This window comes from Chelmon rostratus, chromosome 1 (genome assembly GCF_017976325.1).
Source record: "Chelmon rostratus isolate fCheRos1 chromosome 1, fCheRos1.pri, whole genome shotgun sequence".
NCBI classification, from domain to species: Eukaryota; Metazoa; Chordata; class Actinopteri; order Chaetodontiformes; family Chaetodontidae; genus Chelmon; species Chelmon rostratus.
This window is the reverse complement of record NC_055658.1, coordinates 7699491-7721020: the sequence shown is the minus strand read 5'-3', so window position 1 is coordinate 7721020 and position 21530 is coordinate 7699491. Positions and strand designations below refer to the sequence as shown.

The 21530-nt window shown below is 41.3% G+C and overlaps 1 protein-coding gene across 4 annotated transcripts in view; it reads right to left on the bottom strand.

Annotated features, from left to right (window-relative positions):
- The window catches only part of LOC121621934 (A-kinase anchor protein 13), a 98254-nt gene extending 76724 nt beyond the window's left edge, over positions 1-21530 (bottom strand). For all 4 annotated transcript variants that reach the window (XM_041958712.1, XM_041958793.1, XM_041958880.1 and 1 more), the window contains exons 1-2: positions 21391-21530; positions 4935-4978 (exon numbers count right to left, since the gene is read on the bottom strand). In XM_041958712.1, coding sequence (XP_041814646.1) covers positions 4935-4967 — 33 coding nt within the window. In that variant the 5' untranslated portion in view covers positions 4968-4978; positions 21391-21530. The remainder of the gene's footprint in view (positions 1-4934; positions 4979-21390) is intronic.

Here is a 21530-nt window from a genome sequence, read left to right as displayed (position 1 = left end):
AGGCTGGTGTCGAAGAGGGCTTAACAGTCAGGGTTAAAGGTGCTTCCTCCTTCTCTTATAAAGCAGTAGCCTCGGGACCTTGTTCCATACAGGGGGGGATCAGCAGGTTGACAGCAGCGAGGCTAAGCAGCAGCCTTGGGACTGGCAAGTCTCTGTTTGGCAAGCCACTGCTGCTTTTGAGCAATGTGAGGGGGGAAATGTGTTCAAAGGCGACCACATAGCCCAGAGGCCACAGGAAGAGTAACAGCCTGCAGTAGCCTTCTGAGAGCCAGGACTAAATACATTGACTTGCAGCATGAAGGATGCAGGCTTTGCTATGCACAGAGAGTCTCAGCTTTAACAAGCAGCGCAGAGGCACTGGCGTAAATGAGTTGTAGATGGGTGGAAGCCAGCAGGCATGACATTCTCTCCATTAAAAACTCATCTTTTATCCTGAGTCCAGATTGGAAATTAGGGTTTGGTGATATTAAATGGATTGGTACGTCAGTGGATTTGTGAGTTTCCACTCTGTGTGAATATGAAAACGTAATAGTGCAAAAAAAGTTCCACGTCTTCACTAGGAACGAAAGAAAAGCAAATGGAGAAACAGTTTTCTCTCTGCTGCTGAAGGCCGGTCAGTCACAATATGAACCTGCTGAATTCGGCACATTAGCTGCTCAAACGCTTTTTGATGGCACCACAGCAGTCTCTTGTTTTGTCAAAATTAATAACAAATAACATCATAAGCTACTGATTTTCTTGACTGACCTGAAAACAGATTAGATAAAGAAGTTATTCATAAAATCATGTCTACATAATACATTTTCACGCTCCTGTTTTTGCCTCTTCAGTTATGAGTCCTTGTCATCAATCCATGGCTGATGAATTCAAACATATTTGAATAAAAAGAGTGAGACTGAAAAGCGGGATAGAATAGAAACTGAATAAGACCATTGTGAGTCCTTTTGGAGGCAAATGTGTTGGCAGGGGGTGGAGGTGGAGAACAGAGATGTGAAACATCTGCTGAAGACGGCAGGAAACACAGCTGCACACAGCCACTTTTCCAAAACATGCAAACAAGCACACGCAAAAACGGAAACCAACACTACTGACAAGGAGCCTATCCAATCTAACGGCAATAACTAAAATGCAAAATCGGAAAATTCTGTGTGAATCTCCTGTGCCCTGCTTCATTCAGAAAAACAAACCAGCAGTTTTACAGCTGTGTGGCGTGCACAAATGGATGTCTTTCAGCCACACCATATGACTGTGCTCTCTGCTGGTAATAAGTACTTAACAAAATGACCTGCTGGGGTATTGACCTGCTAATCATGGAGCTTCAACAGGGAACAGGCAATATCAAAAGAACAGCTGGAGGCTATGGGCCCAGCCCCCTCTTTTTAAATACATATGCCTGTGTGAGTGAAGCCTTTTCCTCACATCCTGCAACTATACCGGGTTCAACTATCTATTTAAGGCAGTGGCTGATTTTAGGCCTTCGCACACACTGTTACAAACTCTCACCAAAGCTGCTTTTAATGATGAATTTAATTTGCAGTTTAAATGAGTGTTTACCCAATGGCTGGATTTCTGACAATAAGCAGCCCAATGTGGATGTTAGCTTCACTTCAGCACCCAAACTAATTGTCAAGACATCAAGATTTATTTCTGATCATTTATTACCGTGAATGCAATATACATACCGTTCTACTGTTTACTCAGTCCAGTTGTATGGAAACTGCTATATTAACAATCAAAAAACAGACTACGGTCAGCACTGAAATTTGATGTTCTACAAAGAGCTGGCCTGATACAACATTAAAGCTTTATGGCCTCACTTGCCTGACAGTGAGTCATCCCTGCTGGCATTCACACATAGTGTGAAATTCTTACTGCTGAGTGTAGCTAACTCTTTTATATGGTTTACCCAGAAATGCTGCTACTTTTGTTCCCACAAGATAATTTGTGGAAATCTTACTAGCTTGGCAAGTTTATGCAGACACATTAAATCAACTCCTGTTCATACATGATATTGGCATGTAAAAATTACGTTTACTAAATTAAGTTCACGCATAGTGCAATTTAGAAAGGCCACTGATATCTAGAGCAGCCATGTAGCAGTGCAGCTGCAGACCGTCACATAGCGGAGAGGTCAAAGGTCCCATCACCACAGCTGCTTCTGTGCCCACAGTCATGTGCCATGTGTTAGACAGCAAACCCCTACCTGTTCATTTAATTATAAGCCGCTCTGGAAAACATTGTCTGCTAAATGCCAAGAATGTAAATAGCATGTTTACTCACAGTCACAGCAGCAGAGTCGCTCTGTTATTGAAAGAAGACTCCTTTTTAAAGAGCTTCCAAAAGCCATCCTCTGCCCAACAAATCATGCCCCCCCAACCCGCAGTCCCTCTAACTGCTCTCTGACACAAACTCAGTTTCTTAGTCACTTCCTTATTAAAAAATCATTCTTTAAGCAAAGTGATATTGCAAGATCACCAAGGCCTTGACCTCCTGCCTCCTCACTACTGGTTGTTTCCACAGTGGGTGAATTAGAAATTTAGACTTACAAACTGGGGCTGTCATTTCAGTCAGTCACTGTGGATGGCAAAGTCTCCTCAGTGAGTATTTTTAAAAGGTACAATTATGGGCCGACTACTTAACCCCCAAAAGCTATCTCACTGAGAATTGCTCTTTTAAGTGTCTAAAATCTAATGTCTAATGAGGCCTGACTGCCCGCCTGGTTCCACTGAAGAGTCTGACTGTAAATCACAGATAAGGTTGTCTGGCTGGTTAATGTGTGAGCCATCCAGCCTTCAGACACAAACACACACACAAACACACACAGACACACACACACTTCTCTGACTTATCTCATTTCCTGTGTGCCTTCCTCACCTGTTAGTGATAGGGGACCAGTATGACCTACTCAGACACTCTCTTAGAAAAGCTTTCCACACACACACACACACACACACACACACACACACACACACACACGCACACAGACACGCACACAGACACGCACACACACGCACACGCACACACAAACACAAACACAAACAAACACCTCATCAAATATGTATCAAAGAATGCAGGTTGACAAAAAACAGTTTTAAATGAGCTATAAATGGTCATCTTAATGACTATGATGTATTCCTGGAAATAAATGTCTTGCTCTGTCCGACATATTAGGACTTTATTCAAAAATGAGGGTAAGAGGGATTGATTGCTTGTTAGAGGCACCAGGTGCAGAAAGATGCACTGTATGATAACCTGTGATGACAACCAGGAATATGAGCCACAAAAGCAAAGCTTTCACCCTCACCTATAGTAACAAGCTGTGGGCAGTGACAAAGAATAAGCTGCTGAAATAAGGGTGGTCTGCAGGGTGACTGCCACATTCTGCATTCTACGGTGGGTAATTCAGTAATCTGAGAGGACCTCAGCAACAAGCTACGCCTCCTCCACCTCAACCGCCTCATCTGGCTTGCCATGAAGAGTTTGGGATTGTTGGAAGGAAAAGGATGTCAGAGATAAGATGCATCCCAGATCCAGTTAGGTGGTTACAGTAAGGATGGATTGATAAATGGTACATGGTAAATAAAAAATAAGAAAACATTTAACAGTTAAATTAGATGCATATCTGACCATATAGATAATGCTCATGAGAAAAAGAGACTTGGAAATTTGGTTGAAGCTTGAGAAACTCTTCCACCATGTCCACAAAGTTTCTCTTATTGCTCAGTTATTCAGAAAATAATCTGCCTAAAAACCTTGTTACTGGCATTTTACACGACAAGACATTTGACTTCTTTGTCAGACATCCTGCAGACGAATAAATCCTGTTTCGTGACAAAAAACACTTTGCAGTACAGCATGTGCTTTGTCTTTCCCACACACACACACACACACACACACACACACACACACACAGTGTGCATAAGCAAAACATTTTAGCTCACAGTGAACAAGAACATCCAGCAATCAAGCGGCCACGCATCCTCTTTACAAAAGGCACCAAGCTCTTTGCTGTAATTACCTGCGCACCTATTGATTTGGACAAATGGCACATGTCAAGGTAATCTGGGCCTCAAGTTGTCCTCTTCTGTATAATTATTTAAGTTCCAAGGCCTCTCAGTGGATCAGTACTTGTTGTGTGATCAGACTGTGAGGGTTGTTATTTCCCTTTCACTCATAATCGAAGCCGTGACAAAGCCAGTGGAGCTTTGACAGAGTAGATGTTGTTTTTTTCTTTTTTTTAGTCTGATGGGGAAGACAATCACATGAATGGCAGGAGCAAGAAACTGAAACTGTCAGGAATGGGGGTTTTAACCTAACTGGAACCATCGTATTAAAAAGCACCGAATTAAAACATGGGAGATGTGTTATGAAGAACAAGTTCCAGTTGTCATATCAGTAATCTTATTTCTGTCTCATGATGGTCATTACTTAATAAATGATCTGGGTCTATTTCTGTAATAGACACACAGTCCATCAAGTGGTTCTTATTTCATTTAACTGATAACATGTAAAACATGACCACTACAGGCACAATAAAGGACGCTGAGCAGAGTGCAAACCATTAACTAGCCGATTTGCATGCAATCTAATGCTGTGTTCTCCACTATCTGGCCCTGCAGACCCACGTTGTTTTCAGTTACTCAGTTAATTAGACCTGTTCTCACGTTGATGTGAGGCTGAGCTCTTCAGGAACTACATGAGGTCATCTAGCTCCATATACAGCACTAATAAGAATGATCAGGGCAGAAGCGGTCCCACCCATACCGGTGCAACACATTAACTTTCCGGCACTGCACACACCTAGTCATGAGACGAGGTCTTATTAGGAAAACACCTAGGTGGGTGGACTAACAGAGTGTAGGAGCATTAAGAGACAAACTGTGAACACTGGAGAAAGCTTCTATGAAAGTTCTGGTATGGAGAGTGATACTTACATACAATGGAGCTTGCTGTGGAATGAGTTTCATGTCCCTGGACACTGCAATGAGAAGAAAAAATTAGATGTTTGCTGCAATCTGTTACAGTGTATTGGTATACCATGCTAATAATATACTAATACATTTTAGCCACTGTGAACACAACATTAACATATTAGACCTTAATGAAATTGACATGGCTAATGTGTTTGCTGCCCATTTAGCAGCAGACATGGAGCAACATCAGCATTCATTTTAAGTCATGTTTCTGGTCTCATGTTAAGCCTTCCTTTTAGTTCTGTTTTGCCCTCCACCAACTCCTGAGGGAAATATCTGGCTCATTAGCTGGTAAATGCTCCACTGTGTTCCCCAGCTAGCCGCTAACTATATCTCTTGTGTGGTTCTGGGCAGGTAGCATACAGTCGGTATGCTATATCAGAGCTTTTTTTACTGCTTTTTTCAATAAATAAACGTCCACTGGAAATCAAATGAATGAAAAACAAAGTTTTGTTTCACTTAACAGCAGCATTTATGAGCAGACAGCAGCATCTCCTTGTTTCTGAGAGAACAAAAATTAAACTCCATAAATAAATAAAAAAAATAAATACACAATGTCAGTGCACACAGTAGCGTCAAGCCGCATCTCTTTGTTTATGGTCCCAATGAACATTTACACTTACATATCATTCACGAGAACACAGAAAATTATTTGAAAATTACAAAATGTGCGTTGTCTCTGCGTCTGCAGACGTTTTTCGCATAATCTGCCTTGTAAGCGCAGGCATCGGCCAATGCCAATTATCTCAGATATCTACCACAACTACCAACAACAGGCAAAGTTAAACGGAGCGTAGCATTTAGCACGTATCTGCCAAAACGTTATCGCTGCATTAGTCTAAAGATTTGTAGGTGTATCTTCATGCTTCAGATAACGATAGTCAACTGCCACTAACTCACAGTTATTCACCAGACATGGAGACAGGTATTGACCCTCTGATCAGGCATTAGGTTAGGTCAAACTTAAAACTTTGCTGTCAGTGAAATGAGCGGTTCTAAGTGTTGTGCTGGAATAAAACCCAGCAAACAAATTGCTCTAGATAACACAACACTGGACATCAGGGTTTTGTTTGGGTTTTTGTTTTGTTTTTTTTCACAAAATGCATGTGTACCAGCTCCTGCAGCATCAGAACATTGTTGCTGACAAGGGTACAGTTAAGCTTGACCCTGGCAGCAGTCCCAACACTCTGTGGGAGGTTAATAGTGCATGAGCACAGAACAGACACACACTGAATGACACGCAGGAATACACACACACTCATCATCCAACCACAACTGCCAGGTCCCCATTTGTGCTTGTTCATTCAAAGACAGCCGCACCAATGATGACAAACTTTTTGTTCGCCCCTGCCTCCTCCAATCATCCACTAGTTCTTTGCCAAGCAAGAAGAAAAAAGTGGGGTCAGCACCAAAACACAACACTTTCCCTCTTCTACATGGGTATCTGCCGGGAAGATCAGTTATCAGGATTTACCGGCTCATGTTCACGTTTCCCTAGTCCCAGTCTGGGACACAGGCCTCAAAGCCGTTTTCTGGGCACAAGGTCAGAAACAGTGGGTGTGTAACCACATCCAAACAAATGTACAACCACTATAGACTTGAGGACAAATGGATTGGAAACCTTTATTGAACTTTCTTGAAGAGATATTGGCCTGCTTGCATTCATCAATGAGTCAAGGGACTGGTCGGCTTGGAGAGGCTGTATTCTCCTCAGTTATTTGGAGAGACAATTTTCTTTTGTGTGCTGTTCCCTGGCACTAAAACAAGTCCTTGCCGCTGGCCTCAGTGGTCAGCAGTGCATTAATCACATGAACCCCACAGCGGGGGAGGCGGCGACAAAAGGCCAGGACCTAATGAGTTCAGCAGAAAACACCAAAAGAGTCAATGTTGGACTCGACAGAGCGCTGAAGCGCGACGAGGCCAATTCACTTTCTACAACCCAATCCAAACATTTTTCTTCTTTTCTGCTAAATAAATAGGCTCGAGCTAGAATTAGGCGGATCAGGTAAGGGGATAATCAGTAGCTCTAATAATACTCTGGAGTCTAATCCTCTTGCCTTAAGTGCACTGGGCCAGGGACCAGCTTCTTCACCACATGCACAACTTTGACTGATAAGACTCTCACATTATGTCTCCAACAGGCTCACTGGTTCCTTTATATTTCTGGTATTTTGGACATTCGTCATCTGCCATTGCTCTCTTCATGAGTACTCCACAGTACATGAGGGTTGGGTTGGGGTCTTATGCAACGGTACTTCAAGGGGCCAGACTGACATCACTGCTGACTGTTGAAGGTGTTGGGCCTGTGACATTGCATTCACGTGACAACTTATTGAGCACTGGTGGGCCTAACTCGTTGCACAATAAGAAAATATTTGGTAGGAGGTGGGTGCGTTGCTACATTCAGTTTTCACTGCTGAGGAGTCGACAGCCTTTATTCATGCAAGGAAGGTTTCTGTGCCCTTTATCAGTTCCACCCTGCTTTACATTCTCTACACATTCCCACCTGGCAGCTGAACACAACAGCTCAGTCTGCCATGGTCACTTCTTCACAGTTGTTAATACCCTGATTTTCCCAACCAGTCTGGATAAATTCTGCACCTGTATCTGAAACGATACTAAAAGATAGAAAGCTTTTTTGATGTTTTTATGTATCCATTAAAAATGAATGCTACTGTTTCAGCTTTATCTATTACAGTTTTGAAAAACCGTTGAGTTTTGTGGGGATCAGACCAGGCTGTTGCAGGTGTGTCCTAAAAAAAACAAACAAAAAAAAACCTATCAATTTGATGCCAGTGTGATATCAGAATACTTTGATCCTCTGACATTCCTTAAATTGAGGTGGGCAGTAGAATGTACATTTCTGTGCTGCACAACTTTGTTTCTGAAATATTTACAAAATGCAGTGCTGAGTCACTCAAACCTACAGAATAAGTGGCGTGACAGTTTATGTGGTCAAAGAGTGAGTCAGTGCACTAAACAGTAGATAAAGGGTTTAGTTATTCTTTAACAGCACAGCTCACCAACAGCCTGTGCCACTTTAAAACAGAGAAACAATGCTTACATTTTATATTTTAGCCATTTAGAGGATAATTAGAATTACAATCAGTGTGCAAGTAGAACCTATAGCAAAACACAAGCTTTTATGACGTTTAACCATTACCTATTTCAAAACAAGCCACCTGCTATAACTACTGGGTCAGCATGCGGCTGGCCACCTCATTCCCTTTACCTTTGCTACCTTGTTTCTGAGTTTTTTCTGATATGACGCAGGGATGGAAGTTACAGCTAAAGGAAGTTGATTCAGTATACTGCATCGTCGCAGGATCTAATTTCTCCACTGGCTGCTTTGGATTCATGGCCTGTAACTATACAACCCACTTCCAAAACTCACTTTACCCACTTTATTTAAGAATGTACATCCAATATTCACCTTTTAGCAGTTGTTTGGTCTCCATAAAATGCTGAGAAAAATGTCAGCAAGTTAATCTTTTTTCTAGATGTTCAGCTTTCTTCAGTTTTTAGCTCGTATTTTGCTTTAGCATTCAGCTCATCTGGGCCTTTTTGCTGGAACTGTATGCCAACTGTTATATAGGGGGTTGATGAGAGACTCTTTCACATGACAGTCACTTGATTCTTTGATAACATCAAAAACAGCCCCTAATTCAGGCTTGATATCTTTTCCTGAGACTGCCTTGAATCTATTTTCTCAACCCTATCGTCGGTATGTGGGTGTGACAGTTCCCCAAACAGTTCCTCATGGGCAGCAATAATCATTCAGAGAGAACACAGGGGACTTCCAGAACAGCTACATCTATACGTCATTTCTAACAATTCCTGTTATGGAAACTACAGAAGTGACAAGACTCAATAGACTGACTGCTGTATCACAAAAGGCTGCAGCATTTTCTCAGAAGTACACAAGTTCCAGGCGATGTACTGCAACAAGATATCTTGGTGCTGTGGATAATAACTGGATGTCAAGTTGCAGTGTACATGTCAGGTATTATCCGTTATAATGGAAAAACTGTAGATGTTAGAAACTCTTCTACCTGTTATTTTGTCAAACATAAAAATTCTACATTTACACTCTTCTCTTATTTTTCACAAAGCCAAAGATTAATTAAACTAAACAGAGGGCAATATTAAGGTAGACCTTTGGAGAGGAATGAGTCTGAGTCAAACTGACATTTTTAGTGATACCCATTGTCATCAGGCAGTGACTGTCTCAAAATCACACCATGAAACATGCATTCTTATTTGCTTCTTCAAACAAGATGGGCAAATAAAAACCTGCACATCATTCAGGAAAAGACCATGTATCCAAACCAAACCAAGTTTCCTTCTCTGGTAATAGAAGGACCTTGAGAAAGGACATCCCCTAAGCTCACCCTACGGCCACCCGACACCTGCTTATAAAGATTACACAACCCATTAACTCCACCTCAAACACTGGGTTCAACCAGCCCTTAGCCGAGCTCCTTTGAGTCTCCATTATGGCAGAAAGTGCCTTTGAACTGCAGCTAAAAACAGAATTTTCTTCCTCAGCAGCAGGAAGGCCACAAAGAAACAGGGCATCAGCCACATTCAAGTGCACAGTCGTCTCAAATGGACCAATAAATCAAGAGACAAAAAGCCCCTGAATGCTGGGACAGGAGTGGTGATACACAGAGTCAGGGTTGCAAATGGACCTGTTATGGCTTCCACAGGCCCCATCAGAATAAGCCGTAATAGCCATGAGACTGTAGCATGAATGGGAGGATGAATAGGATTAACTTCACAACTCATTAATCAGTCACCTACACCCATTTCCAATCATCATCTGAGGATTCCCCTGCACGACCACAGACTATGACTACGGTGTGTTACTTAATTCAACATGCTTTTCTTGAAGCGCTGTCTGAAAATGTGTCTGTGACAAGGATTCTCTTAGGGTGAGAGACCCTTGTGCTCGGTGGGACTCAACAGCTTGCAATCACACATGATTCGATAATCCTCCCTATATAGAGGTGCATCCAATGAAGGTAAATGTCACAGTCAATTATATACCAGTTCAGGTCTAATATACAGTAAGCCATAGGAACAGTGTCACTGAGTTTAGTGATTTGGATAATGTGCTTTTTTGACATACCTGACTGCGTCCTGACGTAACTTAAAGGTGCCCTGTGGACTTTTCTTGTTGGCACCGTCACCAGTGTCACTTTCTGCCACAACGTGGAGTTTGCAATACTGTCATTACTGTGATAAGTTTTAGTGTATAGAAAACTAGTGTGCTTATCTGTGGCTGCAATAACATGCAAGCACAGGGCTACACACACACTCATAGAACTGGAGTTATGTCCACTAATTACTATTTTCCTCGCTATAACGTTGATGGTAACATGAGGATGCGGAAGGTAACGTTACGAGCAGAACATTTTTTCTGCTGTTGGCTGCAGGAACCAACGCAAAAAGCTTCATCTACTCCCACCATCTGAGGAGATGAAGACCCAGTGGATAAACCCCACATCATCAACAACAACAACTATAAAACTCTTAGGCTAACTGTTAAAACGTTATATGTGTGCTAATTTTACTTCAGACTGCTTTGAGGGCCAATACAAAGCAGGAATTACTTCAAAACTGAAAACTGAAGGATGGATCAATACCAATGTCAAAACATTTTTATGTTCCTTAACTTTCTTTTTTGCTGGTTAGCGTGCTGAATTTCAACCAGAACAGTAGCTTGGATGCTGTTTTTTTCCATGCTGCTTTTAATGTAGTCTCACACAGCCAGAGCTAACATTATCTCCAAACTTCATACTGCAACACAAGCTCAGCTGGTTGCGTTGTTAAACAAAACCCCCCTCTGCTGCATGCCATGTTTATTTTGGTATGTATTTGATTTTCTGCCAAATAAATGCTGGTGATATGCCTAATCCTACCTTTTGTCAGACTGTGAGAATGAATTACATTACATTTACTAATTAACCTACATTATAGGGCAGGTTACTCCTTCCAAAACACATGTAGGCCTGTACCTCATGTTCATTTTTAGAGTAAATAAACTATTTATTAATCTTTTTTTTCTTTCTTAAGATACCTTTGCCTCACATTGTTAAAAGAGTGAAAAAGCTAGAAGTCATAAGTCACAAGTCACATCGCAGTCAGAATTTACGGTCAGAATCACTCATAAAATGCTTTGCGTGAACAGTATCCTTGAGGTCTACCAAATGTCTGGAAAGCATTTACTTTCATCCATTGCTTTCATCCATGTTTACTATCTTGCAGTCTTCCACTTGCCGTGTGTTTGCTGGCAAACTGCTGAATATCTTGGTGTCTTACTGCCACTGGTAGAACAGTGGAATGATGTGAAACCATTGTCAGAAACATGTATCACGTCACCCACCGTACAACTGGCAGCTTTCCAAATCTAAGGAAATATTCAAGTGTTCGTTTTTTTTATTTCATACAGCACATTTCTGTGCTTCTAAGACATGAATTTCCCCTATTTGGCATTCTCCTCTACAGTGATGAAATCATAACAATTTCTAATGCAAGTATCAAAATAAATGATCAAAGAGAATTCACTATAGATCTGATCACACTACAACATTCACAGGAACAATGAATTGGTGGTAGGAACAATAACCATTCTGTAGATCAGAGGTGACTGGAGGCTCGTGATAGCATCAATATAATCTTTTCTGTCTGCACCACTCCCTCAGAGACTTCCTGTAGGAACACCTGAGTCCTCCTGTCCAAAGGGCACATCTCTTTAAACCATTAAAACAAACACACGTGGTAGGTGCAGGTCAGGGTTCTTCAGCTGCTCGTTTGAGTATTTCAAAACCAAAATGCTTCAGGAAATAAAAGCAGCATGGTTTCATGCATGATACAAGGGTGCTAAGCTAACTCTACTCCACAACATTGATCTAAGAGCCCCTTCAGCATTAAATTTAAATGATGATAATTTCATTACCACACTTAAAAATGTGGAGGATGGCTGCTTACTAATGTTATCAACAAAATGGCGTTAATAATGGGAAAAAACTACATAATGATTAACAACTGCCATATAATGTGATTGTACTAACTAACTCCTGGGTATGAATCTTAACATTTGCTGATGAAAAAGAGCACGGTGCTTATCAAACCTTCCCTGAAAAAAGCCAAAAAACAGAAGGTGGAATCCAATAGCTGCTCAGAATCCAGCGCAGACACTTGAAATAAAACAGGACAGATCATTTAAACTCAATATACATATGTACAATTTTACAGCAGTGTTTTATCGCCTCAAAGCTTCATACTGCAGTCTTTCTGGGTCAAAAACCTCCCATTGGCCATTAATTAACTTGAAGAATGTCAATGCAGATTTGTGTTATGGGGACAACAGTAACCTGGGGCTGCTTCTTCACAAGGCTTTTTGAATTTGGCTGTGCAAAGAGAGCTGCAGCCATGGTCATGGAGACACCTGTAAAGAGAGGCAGAAGCCCAATATAGACCTGAGGTGTCATCCAACACCAGGGCTCCATAATGACAACCGAGGCAGGACTTTAGTCTCATAGAGGGGCAGGACTGAGTTTGTACCTCACTAATGTATGTTGGCGTAAGCCCTACAGTATAAACTAGATACTTTCACTCTTTCTACCCATTTTGGTCTATGTTTTCCCACTGATACATTCATATGACAAACATACAAAACATCACGTAGAGGTATCTTTGTCTTGACAGAAAATCCATGTGGAATTCTGCTCGTTTTCCAATTATTAGCAATGACAGTGAGATCCTTTGGCAAACACTGCCAGGTTTAGGGGTTCAATGCCCACTTGGGTCACTCTTGCTTTAGATGTACGGCCTCATGGTACCGTAAGGAGCTTTGGATAAAAACCTCCACCAAATGTCAGATAAGCGTGCCAGGAAGAGCTTTCAGGACGGTTTTAAGCCTGGTGAGAGACACAGTTCATGTTGAACTGTCCCACAGCTCTTCACTTCCTTTTATTATTTAATTTTTTCCATGTCATAAACTAAAACTGCAGTAAAAATAAAGACTTTGTGAAGCTAAAGATGTTTTTGGCAGAAAGCCTAGCTTGCCTTTTCTATCCAAATAAAACTTTCATCCAAACATGAACAACGTCTGACTCATAACACAAGAATGTTACAGCTCTTGATGACCATATCTGTCAGATTCATGAAGAATTCAACACCTAGCTTTCTGAATGAATGTATAACATTTGCAAACCCCAGCCTTCAATTGTGCCACACTGAGGGAGGATTAAGACTCCGGGTGGCTCAGCTGGGTTTGATGTTTAACTCCAACGTTTGTTTAACCTCTCATGCTTTCTCTCCTGGTTAACCACTAGTTACTGGCTTACCACGACAACATGTGGTACACTGACTGCATTCTTCTGTAGCGCAAAACCCCAGAAAGAGCAAAGTGCGCCTGCTGTTTGTTGAATCCTTGTGTAATTCTTTTTACGGTTCACTATCAGCTCTGCTCTTCTGGGGAATGGTTAAATTAGTCAGTGCGACATCACCTCCTCAACAACGCCACCACAGTAACTCGGACACACCACGTCGACTACCGTTTAGACAGTCACGGATGTTTGATTTAATCAAACGTAGCTATTGTGTCTATGGACAGATATGAGGCCATCGTGGTGACGTGACCTCACTCTGCCACACAAAAGCTGCCTCTATGCAGAAACTGCACACAAACGCTGGCTGACAACACAAGGCCAGGGGATGAAAGGTCTCCTCAGTGTTTGGTGACAGTTATTACCCTCTCCACTGAAACCAAATACCTGTGGGCCCAGATAGCATTATCTTATTGTGAGGCACACTGGGGCCTGGCCTGTAATCAGGGCCTGGGCCTTGATCAGTGCTCCTCCCCAGGTTTGATGCCACCCCCCTCCCCTCTGTTTCCATACCATGAAGCCATGAGGTGCTCCCTTGACATTTTTAAAGACAAGTTGTCGCTTTTTTCCAGGGGGGGTTTGTGCCTACTATTTCTTGTTCAGGACCAGTTACCAGGCAACCAGAGATTCCCAAAATTTACAGGTCCCGCCAAGAAAAAGTCTAGTACGTAACTCATTCCCCCGTTTCCAGTCTTAATGCTAAGATAAGCTTGGCTACTGATGGTAGCTTTAGGGCCCTATGATTTCAACGATGCAGAAAACAAATAATCAAGAAAATCAGGGTTTCCCATCGTGATAAATAAGGAAAATAATAAAATGGAATCTGGATTTCATTGGGCCTTAACTTCAAACCTTGCATACAGACGGATGAGTGGTATCACTCTTCTTCTCTAACTTTTGGCAAGAAAGTGAATAAGCAGATATCCCAAAATGCTGAAGCTGTCACTTTTAAGCAAATATGAGTGCTGCTGCTGTGTTTTAGGCATGGTGAAAGAACAGGCTTGTGCTAATATTTGGAGGGACATTTGAAGGGTGTCTTGGCTTTCTGATTAAATGTGAACACTGAAAAATTCAATATGGCCCAGAATCCTGCAGAAGGACAAACATGCCATTTACCTTTACCTTGTGTAAATGTTCAACATTATAAAATCAACAGGGCAATTTCTGCTACTCGTATTCAGCTGCACTTGGCAATTCAATTTCTCACAGTACCCTGATGGGTGATAGCTAGGTGAGCGATGTGGATTTCAACTTATTTACAGAAGGAGACACTGGTAGAAAATCTGTCAAAATGATCAATATGGCATTTAACTGTCAACGTACTGCACTTCCTCATTCAACCATGTACTGTGAAATAACAAAGTGACATTGAAAAGAAGACAAAATAGGAGCCACGGAGCAAATAAAACTCAAAGGTAGACAGGGAGACAGAGTTTTAGGAGAGAAGAGCGGCTGTTAGCCGTATTTAGGATATAAGAGGTTTAGCCTGGAGAATCCTGAACAATGCAAACCTCAGTCTCACAGCAGGCCTGATCAGATTAAAATTAGCCATGCTGAAGTAAAGGCTGATGTGTATTGTTAGGTTATATCATTTCAATTAACAAACCAACTGTACGTATCATAGGGCAACGATGCAGCATGTACAATATAAGTATGTACATCTCCACCGCTTTGATAGCACCACATACTGGCTTTGTTTTTAGGTCAAGCATCTCACAGCAAGAATGTCCTGGGTTTGACTCTCACCTCTGGTCCCTTCTATGTGAAGCTAAGACATGTGAGTTTGGTCAATCAGAAACTCTAAATTGCCACAAATATGCATGTGTTTTTTTGTGTGTCCAAAGCATTACAACCACATGACTCATGGCAAACCACTTTCTGTTTCTTCAGACATTGTTCAAAAATGGCCAGATTTAAACGCACCACAGTGGTTTTGGGAACTGAACTGCCTGTGATGTGTTGAATTGCTCACTTCCCCTGCTGGTTCTCTATCTGTGTAAAAGGCATCTCAGCCCACAAGAAGGCTCTATTCCTCTGAAAGGAAATGAATGAGTGCATGGATTTCTGATTGACATTAATACTTTTGATCTAAATATGTGCTGGAGTAGTCCACCTCTGCAGCTAAAATACTGAATGGAAGATACTGTCTTACCACTTATGCACTATTGCCATGTGATCCAGATTGTTTTTAAAGGGACACTACACGGATATACACATGAAGATTTGTTATGCGTACTGCACAGCCTGAGAAGACAGCTGTATAAAGTCTTTTGTGGCTGTGATGGAGTTTTCTAAATGATCATATCATCACGGTTATCTCAACTTGGGCATGAGACATAACATTTTTAACACATAGCCTGCATCACAAAGTGGAGGTGTGGAGGTATATGTAGCACCGAGAGTCTTTGGTAAAATGCTATTGAGTTGAATATTGACCTTTTTATCCATTTCTCACAAGTCCCAGACTTTATGGATATTCAGTACCTATTTGCTGAAGTACCCCAATAAAAGTAACCATCTGTGGTCCATCACAATGTACTGTATCATGATTTACTGTCCATTTTCACAAAATTTGACAATTACAATTCCTCCATTCAGGTCCCTGTGTCTTTTACCAAGCGCACCTGTTAGATGCAACCAATCACAGCTTCTTAATGCATAATACACACCATGTGAGCAAAAATGAGAAATTCAAGGTGGAGAAGAAATCAGGAACACACAGACCACCTTACAAGAACTGTGAGCAAAGTAGAACAGACTCAGTATTACAGAGAACGTGTCTGAATGAGAAAACTTTTGGAGGATTTTTTTGTTAAACTTTAAAAATTAAGTTAAAAATTAAATGAGCCTCCATATTCCATCCTTTCAGAAAGATATCAGGTCTTTCATAATAATTTAACCAAAAGTTTTGTGTACAATAGTCGGCAGAAATGCACGGCTTTATGAAACAACTGTGTGTGCAGACATAAAATATGCAATTTTCCCATAAACAGAACCCAACTTTAATTTAACAGTAGACTCTTTGGTCACACATTTTGTGAAAACCACCGCGCTTTATCACTGAGGCAGACATTGCTAGGCACAGAACACACATCACAGTCAAACTTTGCCCTCTGGAATATTATCAAAAGAAAAACAACAACAAAATCTGCAAAATCAAAGTGCAACTTCATATATAGTAATGCTTGTTGAATTCTTCTTCTAACTCCTGTCACCTCAAACTACAGAGGAACTTTTAAAGAATCTGTCTCGGCTAACTAAGAGGCACACGAAGGCATCGATTGAAACCTTACCCACAGTCTATGTGATGATGACGGCTGTGAGCAGACTCTATCAGGTGCACATTCAATTCATTTTAAGTCCATCACAGTGAGCAGGTGTGTTTATACTCAGCAGGTATCCTCAGTAGCGGGCATGCAAGCTCTCACCACAGTGATTACTCTGAGCTAAATATGGCTTTGTGCTAACACAGACAGTAGGCAGATCAAAGCCCTGATGTCAGAGGGGTGAGGCGGAGCCTAAGGGCCACAGGTCAGGTGTCTGCTGCAACTGCAATGGTGGAACTACAAGTGGAGCATGTGCAGATACACACTGCTATCTCTTTGTCTATCAATCAACCAGACAAAATATTTAGCTGTAGTGAGTGTTAGAAAGTGTTAGGGGAAGGGTCAAGGCCAATGTTGATATAAAAGCCCATGAAACAGCATTGTCAACAGCTGCTCAATCTCAACCATTTAATTATAGGGAAACTCTGGGATACATCACATGTTGGTAATGGTTTTCATGTATTCACAATTGTCTTAATAATACCAGACAAGCAAAGAATATACTTTAATTAAAACAGGCCACTGTTGAAAAATGTATTCAGATCCTTTACTTTAGTAAAAGCAGCTATATCGAAGTCTAAGAACACTAAATTACAAGTTTCAGCCCTGCATTCAAATTGTCATTTAGGTAAAAGTGCAAAAAACTGCAATGATTACTTGAGTGCTGAATTATTCCATTGACAGTAAATTAATCTGCAGCGACTTTGATAATTGATTAATGAAGTCACTTTTCATGCATGAAAATCAAAAATGAGATTGTTCCAGGTATTCACACATGAGAATTTGATGCTTTTCTTCATTTTACATAACAGTAAATTGAATATTTCTGGGGTTTGCACTGTTGGTTGGGGAAATTTGAGGCATTTGATGAAGTCATCTTGGACTGTAAGACAATGTGATGAACAGTGAAAAGCACTGTTTTACAGACTAAATGTAATGTACTGTGCAACAGACAGAATGCATTTCTTATCAGCATATAGGAGTCTTGGTGTTTTGGGAGTCTGAAAATGTCTTCCACTTGACTGTAAAATTTGTCAAACGATCAGCTAGATTTCTCAAATTTTGCTTTAATTTGTCTTTGAGGAAGATGGCTTGTATGTGTGACTGAAATGTAATCAATACAAAAGTCTTAAAACTGAAAAAATCCTCTTCCAGTCATGCCAGATTGACATCACTGAACCCTAGGTAACACATGGCAGAGATTTGGCTGAGATACATTGCAGTGCAGGTATCTCAACACACCTTTGTGGACCACAAAAAAGGAACAAGCTCCAGGTTTGTCTCACTGCTCAGCACAGAGACCCCTGAGCCAGCAGGCAGAGACTCAGTGGCCTTCTTTATACCTGGTATTACACATACCTTGCGCAAGACAGGATTACATTCACAGGCAGGAAAAATTCCCTTTATACATTGTGAAATCTGATTTCACTATGTATACAGGAGAAAAATTCCTCCAGATCACTTTGAGCCCAATAGTAAATACTCCAACTGCTTTGTACCCCATCCATCCTGACAATCCAGTTTTTGCGAGTATCCATTTGCATCACTGTATTTAAGATCCCCTGCCTTCTGTTTGTTTTGCATTTGCTTCCTGGCTGGTCAGCACACAAAGGTTTATTTCTACCTATAGAGACTTCTAGCATTTACACATCACTGCTCTTGCAACGAAAGGCAAGTCCACTGACCGCATGAGGAGGACATCATAATTATTAGACATTACACTTTATGTATTAGTAAAATCTAATCAACCAGACTGTGCAGTAGATGTAAACATTAATGTGTCATGGTGAGGGTCTGTTGATCCACCATCATATCTACCTGCTGCACATTTGGATATTAGAGATTTGTAAACAACTGACACACAACCCCTGGCTGGCAAAGTTTTTAACATTTCTTTGTAGAAAGATGCGCTGGCACCACAGCCATAGTAACAATTAACAACAAAGTCTGGCCGATAAGTCCCTGGAGGAAAGAGACACTACTCGAGGGCACAACATTTGCAAAGGCTGCAGACATGGCTGCTGTTTTGGAACGGTGAGTGTGGCTGCTGTTTGGCATGCTGAGAGGATTCCAGCGATTCCAGTCTTAACAAAAACAAAGCCAAGGCTTTATTGTGAATATCAGCAGGGAATTCAGCAGTCACCCTCCCAGGCATACGAAACCCATCCCTGTGACAGCAGTGCATCATGATCTCGTACCTGTAAGACTTCCTCTAATGCTTCCATTCTATACTAAATACAGTGTAATTGCAAGGCTGACACTGTGCATATCCTCCATCATCATTAAATTAGGGGGTTTGTGAAGATGAGAAATTGGCTGGGTTCAGCTTGGAGCCAGCAGAATCCTCATGGTAATTTACAGTACTCTAAATGGGAGGCCAACTCCTCTTTCATTTGTCTCTTTTACTGGAGCTAAATACATATTTCTGGCTGGGACGGCCTCACAAGTGAACCCAAAGTTTGTTGGAAGAGACACACAAAGAGTGTAGACAAATAGGCGTTTGTTTAATGGAAGCATTGTGCATCCCCTCTCCCCTAAAAGTCCAAATTACAAATTTGAAGTTCTGACTTTCATATATCTTTGTGTATTAAGATTATCATTACAGATATCCAGTGCTTAAAAAATTACACCTACGTACTCTGACAACGTGATGGCCCGGATATTAAAGACTATATCAGTTACTTAAAAAGACTGATTTTGAATTTTAGCAAACCCAACAACCTAAAATTTGGAGATTCCTTTTTTTTTTACATTTAAACGCTGAGATCTTGAAAAGTAGACATTTTTGAGAAGTATACTGTATTATGGCAGTAAAGAGAAGAATCAAAGCAAAAGACAGTTAATGATCTGGGTGAATGGTGGTTCAAATCCAAGGAACCAACCAACCAACAGGCAAGTAAGCAACAGCCTCCAGCGGACCTGCTCCGTAGCTGCCACCAGTAGATCACTGCAGCTGTAAGCTCAAACTTATTTCCTTTAGGACATAAAAGTTAAAAATTAGCAAAGTCTCTGAAGTGTTACTGTAAATCAGACACACCTTTGAGAAGCTTAAGAAATGAGTCAGTAACAGGTGTATTTCCTTTGCTCACACTGTCTCCTCAGATCACGTCTGAGGATGGGGAATACCTAAATTCAAAGGCAGTGACTGCGATTCACAGGCCAATCCCACAGTGAAAAGCATCCACATGGAGACGCAGAAAAGGTAGATGACTGGGCTGCCCGTCAGACTCCGGAGTCAAATATACTGAGTTGACCCTGACTTTAAGAAGTTGCTGCTATGACAGCAAGTGAAACAGTCACGAAATGAGTCAAACCCAGTGCATGCACTATGTTGCAGGAGTGTTAACAACTGTGTAAAGTCTTTGTAATCCACGCTCTCTGACTGAAAATAAACATTTCTGTGAGGTAGGAGGTAATAAAACAGGCTCCAGATCCTCAAATCCTTCCAGCCGCTCCTTCACATTCTGCTAGTTTTCTCACATTACAGGTTAAAACTGAGGATCACTCAAGATGATGCATTAGTGTGGGATCCAAGGAGCAGGTGAAGACAGGGCAACCAGCAAGGTAAACCAGGCAAACCAGCTTTCCAGTTTAAACTGGCCACTGAGCATCTTCACAAGAGCAGTATGTACAACTTCTGACTGAGCGGGATGCGGTCCAAGCAATCCTGGAATTGAAGATGTGACTTCTGAGCAAACCTATGGGTGTGTTACAACATGGGAAACCAGAGGGCGGCCATGTTTATGCGCCTGGCCCTTTGAACGCATTTAAGTGGGTGAGGTCAAGCGAGTGTAAATGAATTAGTAGGCCACTGTTTTCCTTTACATGTGTGCAGATCCTCCCACTAACATGATAAATAAAGCTTGCACAGTTGAACTTCCTTGATGAAAAAAAAAAAAAAAAATTAGCCCCATGGAGATCTGAAGTGTGTCTGTGCTGCCAAGCAGCAACTTATTATGATTTTATTGATCTTACTGGAAGCTTTATCGAAGTTTGTGGCATGTGATTATTCAAGTATGGACAGTAAAGGCTAGGCAATATATTAGCATTTATTATTTACCACTATCAACATGGAGCTATACTGATTAATCATGCAAAGGCAACTCGGTCATGCCCCTCCCAGAATCACTTGTGAAATACTTGAGAATGAGAGCCTAAAATTTTACCTTTCCAGTTTATCAGCATGAAAACATCACGTGATTTGTCCAAACATTAATTTGAATTAGGAAATATTAATATTAAGGTCCTCTGCTCATTATCACATGGGGCAGTTCCTCCACATGTGTACAATATGTTGTTCATATCGCATTATCGCATATCATGCTAATGGGTTTTGAATCTGCTAAGCTAACGTTAAATACTAATATTCCTTAATGGCCTTAACGTATTAAGAGCTAGCGTTAACTTACTCGTTTCTACTAATGTTAGCACACTTGTTTTGAATCTCCTGCAGTCTGAATATTACATATGTTACACTTTCGCCGCTTTTGTATCGTATCATTTTACATTACTGTGGGACAACCGGTTCACAGAAACGTGAGAAGTTGCCACATTGGCCCTGCGGGCTGTGAATGAGGATGTCATGGCTACCAAGCAACAAGTTAAAGCCCAGCAGCCATTAAACTACTTCTCCCCGTGTACGAACTGCGTTCACACCAGCCTGAAGTTAGCATCGATGTAAATGACTCCTCTTACCTCAAACTGATGAAGCGCAGCGTAAAGAAGAAGAAGCGGCAGCAGCGGCAGCTTTAGGACGCATAATAATCCTCCTAATGGGTGTGCTGGCAGTGTTTGGAGCCGGGCCGAGATGTTCTGTTAAGTGTTGAGAAGTTAGC